Source organism: Punica granatum, chromosome 2 (genome assembly GCF_007655135.1).
Source record: "Punica granatum isolate Tunisia-2019 chromosome 2, ASM765513v2, whole genome shotgun sequence".
NCBI classification, from domain to species: domain Eukaryota; kingdom Viridiplantae; phylum Streptophyta; class Magnoliopsida; order Myrtales; family Lythraceae; genus Punica; species Punica granatum.
The window spans coordinates 41,250,513-41,258,740 of NC_045128.1; the positions used below are offsets into that span (position 1 = coordinate 41,250,513).

At 41.8% G+C, this 8,228-nt stretch overlaps 2 protein-coding genes across 2 annotated transcripts; one reads left to right on the plus strand and one right to left on the minus strand.

Moving 5' to 3' along the window:
• Positions 1 to 1,662: 1,662 nt before the first annotated feature.
• Positions 1,663 to 4,548, plus strand: LOC116198043 (prohibitin-1, mitochondrial). Its single transcript, XM_031528355.1, has 6 exons — positions 1,663 to 1,804; positions 2,472 to 2,652; positions 3,046 to 3,162; positions 3,303 to 3,473; positions 3,633 to 3,845; positions 4,111 to 4,548. Exons 2-6 carry the CDS (start codon positions 2,476 to 2,478, stop codon positions 4,306 to 4,308), a joined length of 876 nt encoding a protein of 291 aa, XP_031384215.1. The 5' UTR covers positions 1,663 to 1,804; positions 2,472 to 2,475; the 3' UTR covers positions 4,309 to 4,548.
• A 431-nt stretch (positions 4,549 to 4,979) lies between these two features.
• On the minus strand, positions 4,980 to 8,228 carry LOC116198075. The gene is made up of 4 exons (XM_031528392.1): positions 7,710 to 8,228; positions 6,172 to 6,284; positions 5,847 to 5,951; positions 4,980 to 5,721 (listed from the first exon to the last, which is right to left on the minus strand). Exons 1-4 carry the CDS (start codon positions 8,092 to 8,094, stop codon positions 5,083 to 5,085), a joined length of 1,242 nt encoding a protein of 413 aa, XP_031384252.1. The 5' UTR covers positions 8,095 to 8,228; the 3' UTR covers positions 4,980 to 5,082.

Below are 8,228 nucleotides of genomic sequence, written 5' to 3' on the forward strand. Positions count from 1 at the left end.
CGTTTCTTTTTCATGCTCTGTGCGCTTCTGACGTCACTGATCAAGAATTAGTCGGACAAAGAGAAGAACAAGACTGTCATGGATGAAGACAATCACAGGCTCACGGAGCTTACCATCCGCTAGACAGACATCGGTCGATTACCGGAAGGACTCGCCCAACTCAGATCAGACCCAACGCCCCTTCTGATCCTCTCGTATCCCCCTGATTTCGGCCGCCGATCTTTGATCACGGGCACGTGAACCGGCCGCCTTCTGAACATCCGAACCGGGCTTCTCTTCCTTCCCTGCAAAACCCGGCCTCAGGTGCGGAGGCCCGAAACGGTCCGTCTTGGGCGGCTGGACGGCGCTGAGAGCCTCCCCGTCCCCGTCTTTCAACAGAAGAGGAGTCTGAGCCGGAGATGGAGCCCAACGCGAGAGGTCCGAAACGGACCCGCTGCTGACTTGGGGCCGATAAATGGGTTTCGGCTTTGGGATGTTAATGGGTTTGGATAAATGGGTTTCGGCTCTTCCCAAGCCCTAATCGTGTGTTAAATGGTTTTGTCCGTTCGATCGCGGGAAGGATTTAAGGATTTTTTACTCGAATCTTATAGGGTTTAGAAAGGGTTTGGTATTTTGCCTCATACCAACCCCAAGCTCATTAAAGTATAAAATGACTTAAATATCTTTAATAATTTATTATATTTCAAAAATACCCTATTCTAATCTAATTGGGGTAGGTCTCTGCTCTTCTAGTTCTTGAGTTTAGTCCTTTTATTTTAATGAAGAGGTTCAGCCTTTTAAAGAGTTGAGTTCGAGATAATTTTTTGGTTTTTCTTTTGTTGGAGTAGGAGCATCGACTTCATTTCTTATGTTATTGGTGAAACTCGATGCGATAAAACTCTTTTAGAAGGGATGTTTCTTTACTTAGTATTTTTATTCCCAAAACTCGTAAAATTAAATATCCATTTTGTTATTACTGGTAATTCATCTCATTTTATAACGGTTAAGAGTCCTTTAGGGGTAAATGGACGGTGCCCGACGAGAACCAATTAACTTAGTGGGAAGAATTTGGGAATTTCTCTCTAAATTCTTAGAGGGTTAGAGAAGGGTTTGGAGAACGACCCTTTCTAAAGGGTTTGGGAAGAATCTGGCCGTCCCAAGACCCTGCCCATGAGCATCCCTATGCCGACTCAAATAATTGTTTTATTACAAAATTGCCCCCAAACTTTTTGGACTTTACGAACTAACCTCCTAAACAATTAATTAAGATTCGAATATTATCCTCTCATTTCTTTCCTAACGGATTGAGGATCACGAAAGACTGACGAGATCTACCTAGAAATGCAGAGAGAGCTTTTACATATTAAATGGAATAAGTAAGATCTTTTTTAACGCTCGAAGATGCTTGACGTCCAAACACTGGAAGACCGAAAGTTATTTATTGAGACTTTAGGTTTCGATGATGTTTGGTGAAACGTGGCGGTTGGGACGGCCTGAAGTGAGGTCGACTCAGTAGAACGTTTTGGAACTCAATTAAAACTCTAGGGATTAATTGGCTAATATAATAATGTATGGGTCTTGGGAGGCAATTCTACGGTCTCTGCTTGGGCTTTCGGCAGCGGAGAGCCATTGGGCCTCCTCGGCCCAATATTCGTTTATTGCCAGGCCCAGAAAACGCGATCTCTCTCCTCTCTCCCTCCGTTTCTCTCTCTTCCGATAAGCCCTAAACTAAACCCTTCCTCTGCCTTTTTCTTCACGACAGTCCATAAACCTCCATAAGAGCTCGCCCCTTTGCTTCCGTTCTCTCCAATCTACCACCGCGAAGGTGAGAGCTGATCCGCCACCTCTCTCTCTCTCTCTCTCTCTCTCTCTCTCTCATATCCTCATATTCCGGTTCCTTTCTCTGTATTGGGTGTCGATTGATCCACTGTGCTGGCTGCTTGGAGCATGGTGAAGTGGAGGATAGGCGTTTGCTTTCCCTGCTTCACAAGCCCAAGTGGTTCCAACTTCATGAGCTGCTGTGTCATTTTTAGGGTAGAAGCTGCAGTTTTTGTGTGGTTCCTTGCTCGTGTTCATCTGTATACTAGGTCGTTTCTTGACCTCTGCTGGAAGCGGCTTGACTGATGATTCATTGGAGAAGCTTGACGCATATGAAGTAGAAAATTTGGTATTCCAGTGGAGCTTGTTGAATGGCTTTGTGCTGCCCGCTACATTGTGTGCAATTTGATCTCTTTGCTTGCATTATTTGGTGTTGGGTGTATAGAGTATGTTATGGTTTGATGCTGCGTATCAATGGAAGATGTTTGAGGTTTTATGTTTCTAAGTTCTATTGCATTAGATAACCCAATTTATTGATGACATCTCGTGGGTCTATTTTGTTGCACATCCCCTCTCAAAGTCTTGTACTCTGAGAAGACTATAATTGAGTCTTTGTTGATTGGAATTCTGTTTTGGATCATCATCTGTTAATTTTAGATTTAATTCATATGCAGAAAGATGAACTTCAACAATGTCAAAGTTCCTAAGGTGCCAGGAGGTGGGGCTGCTTCGGCATTGATCAAGTTGGGTATCATAGGAGGTCTTGGCGTGTATGCAGCTGCCAACAGTCTTTACAATGTTGAAGGAGGGCATCGAGCGATTGTATTCAACCGTGTAGTTGGTATCAAAGACAAGGTATCCTTGGGCTATACTTGGTAGCATTATTAGGATTATCTTTCAATCATCGAGAACTGCACTGGGGTTCTGCCTAAGGTTGTTGACCTCAATAAACTGTAGAATTCTATGTCTTGCATGGTGCATCGGTGTTAATTAGCATGTTCTGTCCCAATCATTCCTTTATCAGCACCTAGAAATGTCTTTGGCAAAGACCATGTATGGTATACTATCTCATGCATGGTAAAAAGCATTCTCGTTTGGTCTATTAAAGTCCACTTGTCCAGGAAGGGCATTACAATATTATTTTGTATTTTTAGTGGGCCACCTGCTTGCAAATTCTAGATCTCACTTCTGATCGATTTCTTCTCAAGGTTATATATCCATTATCTTAATATTGAAGATGATACACAGGTCTATCCTGAAGGGACTCACCTTATCATCCCATGGTTTGAGAGGCCAGTAATCTATGATGTCCGTGCAAGACCTCATTTGGTTGAGAGTACATCTGGGAGTCGTGACCTTCAAATGGTAATTCTTCCGGAACACAGGAAGTTCACTTTAGGATGCTTTCAGTTGATAACAGTTCCTTCAGTGTATTACCTCTCGAGCTGATAGTGTGATCCTTTTTAAAAGGGCAGTAAAATCAGCTTTTCTCCTCTACTTCACAGGTTAAAATTGGACTTCGAGTTCTCACTCGTCCTGTGCCGGACCAGCTACCTACAGTTTACCGTACACTGGGCGAAAACTATAATGAAAGGGTCTTGCCATCTATCATTCATGAAACTTTGAAAGCGGTGGTTGCACAGTACAATGCTAGCCAGCTGATTACAATGAGAGAGGTAAGCTGAGCTAAGTCTCTTAGCAGTTGATATCTAAAATTCCTATCACGTGGTTGTAATGGTATAGACCGACATGGAAACTAGCACAAGATTTTCATTTAAACTGCATACATAAGTTAGTGGCATCTCTATTGGGAGGACTGACACTCTTCTTTTCAGACTGTTAGTAGGGAAATAAGGAAGATATTGACTGAGAGAGCTGCCAACTTTAACATCGCTCTGGACGATGTGTCCATTACTAGCCTGACTTTTGGGAAAGAGTTTACTGCTGCAATTGAAGCCAAACAGGTGGCTGCCCAGGAAGCGGAGAGGGCCAAGTTCGTTGTTGAAAAGGCTGAGCAAGATAAGAAGAGTGCCATTATCAGAGCACAGGTGCGAATAGAAAAATTCATCTACTTCATAGAATAAAATCCCAAAGCAACACCTTCTTATGGTCATATTTCATTTAACAGACAAAATGATAATGATGGACTAGTTTTTATCTAGTTTGATAATATTCGCAAGATGATATTATTTCTCTTTTCACAACCGTAAAATTAAACATCGTGTCTTTTACTTGTTCTGTGGCTGTTCATCCTTTTATGTCCTCATAGATCTTTCATTTTGACTACTTTCTTGCCTTCTTGTCGGGTTGCAGGGAGAAGCCACGAGTGCTCAGCTGATTGGTCAAGCTATAGCCAACAACCCTGCCTTCATCACTCTCAGGAAAATTGAAGCTTCAAGAGAAATTGCCCACACTATTTCGAACTCAACCAACAGGGTCTTCCTGAACTCGGATGATCTCTTGCTGAATCTTCAGAAGATGGAACTGGGAAGCACTTCCGGGAAAAAGTGATTTGACTCGATCTTCTGTTTATTTTTGTTTCCAGTATCTATATGGGAAGAACTTCCGATGTGCGATAATGAGTTAATATTGTTCATTGCCCTGCGAATGGAGAGTTATGTCTTCCAAAAGATCGTGGAAAAATCAGTTTGAGGTTAAAACAAATTGTTGGATAATCTTCACTGCTTCTCTTAAGAAGACATTTGCCAATAACTTATAAGCATGTTTGCTACTTGCTTGTTTTCAGGTTTATATTTTTTGCCAAATTTAAGTACATTCTGTTGAAGAGATAAACTTTTGTTTGGTGCCTCTTAAAAAGGAGGATTTTACAGAAGTCGATTAGAAACTATCACGTTGCGAGTTATCAGATGATTGTTAGCGATGAAATAATAAAAAACTTATTAAATAATAAGAAAATATTATTTAATAAGAAACTTATCGTTTTTGGATATAATAAAATATTTATTAAAATATAAAAAACTTGCTATTTTATAAAAAAAATTATCATTTTAAATATAATAAAACTCTTGTTAAATAACAAATTATCTTACCAAATAACAAGAACCTTAAATTTTTTGAGGCCTCCTTACCTTTTAAGGAGGCTACATATTCTAGACACACGACAAAGACTTGACATGAATCCAGTTTGCTGAATTCATGATTCTTGGGAGTGCAAGTGGATGTCTTGCTAAAAAACCAAAACCAACTTAATGCATTTGGGGAATGAGTAACGATCTTTGGACATCATGCCAACAAGCGCGTATTTGATATTGCTGTGTAAAAAGTTCAAATTGTATCTAACCACGAGTCAAAATCATCCAACACCTTTGAGCTAGCACTAGCACTTGGGACTGATGACTCAGCTCCACGTAAACCGTTTTGTTTTGTCAATTTCGATGTTTCTTCAAGCAAGTCACCAAGAACAACATCAATGTTGGCAGAATTAGGAGCAGGCAACGTCTCGGAGGATTCCCATCCTTTACTTGAAACTTGGTGGGAAGTCTTTGAACTCTTCTCTTCAAATTTATGAGCAGATCTACTCGTAGTAAAGTCAGATTTATCAGTTAGCTTCGTATCATTAAAGGAATCAAGGAGGGCATCTAGCTCAGCCTCTGCAGCTGCAGCCTTGAACGTGGAGGGTTCACACTTCAGCTCAGCCAGAGTCTTTGCAGGGGACTGCTCAGTGGACTCTAGAGAAGTGCTTTGCTTAGGAGGCTCAAGTTGCCTGATATCAACAGCCAATCTATTGACTGCAAAGTTCGGATCTTTGGCCCTGCTGCCCCATATACTTTTATCCTCTTTAGTTTCTTGCTCAGTAAAATCCTTCAAGTTGAAGTTACCCAAACGTTTCGAAACAGCTCCAGTCTTGCCTGTTTGGAACTGCTCCGGTTCTTTGCCAATGGATGAAGCTAATCCCTCTCTGAGCTGCCATATAAACCATAAGTGAAATAAAACTCCATAAACACCAATAGATAAGAGCTCATGTCTAGCATCAGAAATCAATTTAAGTATAAACTCATTGAGATGATAGTTAGATAATCAGGGAATACCAATTCTGGTGGCAACAGATCTTCTTCGATAAAAAGCCTCTTTGTCAAGTCGACTTTCGCAAGTTGTTCAGCGAGCACATTCAAGTTCAAGGACAGGAGAGACACCTGCTAGATAACACAGAGAGAGAGAGAGAGAGTGGGGAGGAAAAACAAAAAAATATTATAAGTTTAGTCACAGCAGCCATGTGAAATTGCAGTTATTCGACCACATTTACTTTCATATGCAATTTGATTATCTTCCATACTGTGATTTCCATTTCATTCATTTGAAGAGGAGCATCTTTTCTCTTGTCGATCACAGTAGCAAGCAGCGAAAAACATGTACCTCGTGACTACCAGTTGCTTTATCCTCTACAAGGAAACTATCATCTTCAGTCATCAAAACGATGGCCTCTCCTCGAGCTGATAGTAAAGGACCTGCTCCTTTATAAAAGAAATCTGCATGCATTGACAGAAACCACATACGAACCATTAGAATATAAAACCTCATTGGCAGCTAAGCAACCACTAACTACCAACCAGTCATCCATAACACGATTTCTGATGCATTCAATATACAATGCAAATTACTCATTTGATAGTCCACAAGACCAAAAACCAAACTGCACAGTTGCAACACTGATCAGGTGCATAAAAACCCACTTGCATTCTGCATCCCGAGCCTAAACATGAGAGTTATAGCAACCCAAAATTCTGCTCCTGGAACTGGAGGAAACTAACGCAGCTGAGAGCACTGATATCCCCTTATACTAGCTGCAGAGTTGGTTCAGGTATTACCATATCTTTTTAGTATGATGCCTGGTTACCAGTTGGCCCATTGATTAAATTTTGTTGCCGAGGACTACAATGTTTCCCTTCACTCAGTGAACATGCAAAAGTTAGTGCAGTTCTTTCGCAAGGACAATGGCACTGGCCGCGGAGCTCGGACCCACAAGCTGCTTTGATTCAGGACCTAGCTGTAGCACTTGAACTTTCCAACCATGATAGAGTCTTATAGACACCCCACAAATCTGGGTAGTTCTCTACTGCTAATGCTTGGAAGTGTTTAAGAGTCATAGGCCCGATATTGGAATGGAGTAATGCGATTTGGTTTGATGGACAGCTTCCACGTTCTTCTTTTATTAGTTGGCTCTGCGTTCATAATAGATTAGCTATGAAGGACCAACTATTAACATGGAGGATTCAGCTTGCGTAAGCTGAATGCGAATTTTGCAATACACAGTGGGAAACTCGCGGACACCTCTTCTTTGAATGTCCAGTCACCCAAAAAATTTGGAGAAGTCTATTGGCTCGAGTTGGCTTGCATCGTACTATGGTGAGTTGGAATACGAAATTCTATTGGATTTCTTCTCTTCGGGGCAAGAAGCTCAATGTAATTTGTTTGAAACTTCTATGGACCCACTACATATATTGTATATGACGTGAGAGGAATGCAATGATTTATCAAAGGCTTATCTTCAGCAGCTATAGTTCGGCAGATTTTTGCAGATGTGAAAGCGAAACTCTGTGTTTACGCCCAACTCTCTCACAAAATTATAAATGTTATCATAATCGGTCACATGTTTATTCCTCCTGATATAGCTCATAGCTAATTGGTGTTTTTGGTAGTTTTGTTGGGTAAATGGCTACATACATTTTGATTAATGAAAGTCTCTACCATTTATCCAAAAAAAAAAAATTATGAGTTGCAACAAAAGCTAGCTCACATTTTATCACAAGTTCTCAGCAACGGTAAAAGGCTTGCATTCAGCGAGAATTACGAGATTCTCACACTGCAACTGCAGAAAGACAATTACTTGAAGCAAGGCAACTCAAACAGCAAAGAAATGAAACCAGCTTACCAGAAAGGTGAAAAGCACTTACCAGGCAAAACGTCATCCATGGACGGAAAGCTGTCAAAGTACGGATCGGAATGCGAGGGAGGCTGAGCCTTGGCCTCAGTGATCAGGTGCCTGTAGTCAGCACCCTTGCTTTTGGGCAGCGGTAGCTCGGATGACTGAGTTGAAACTTCACCGCCCGGCGTTTGCACAACAGAATCAAGTTCCTCCTCGTAACGGTCCCGATTCGATGGGAGGGCGGGGGTGGCTCGGGGTTGGCGGAGCTGCGCCGGCTTCTCCGACGCACCTTTCGAACCCCCGGCACCGGAGAAGCGATCTGTGGCGGGCTTAGGTTTGGGATGGGGGTGGGATTTCTTGCTGTGGTGGAGAGAGTGAGCTCTCTTGGATTTAGCCAAAGCTTTTGCGTCCATCGCTGCGAGAACCACTCTGCAGTCCTCAGCTCAAATCTCCAATTTTGCCGGAAATTGACAAGAAAATTAGGGTTAGGGCTAGAAATCAATCAAAGTTTTAGAAGGTTCCTTTCATCCCTGACCGACTCTCTCAA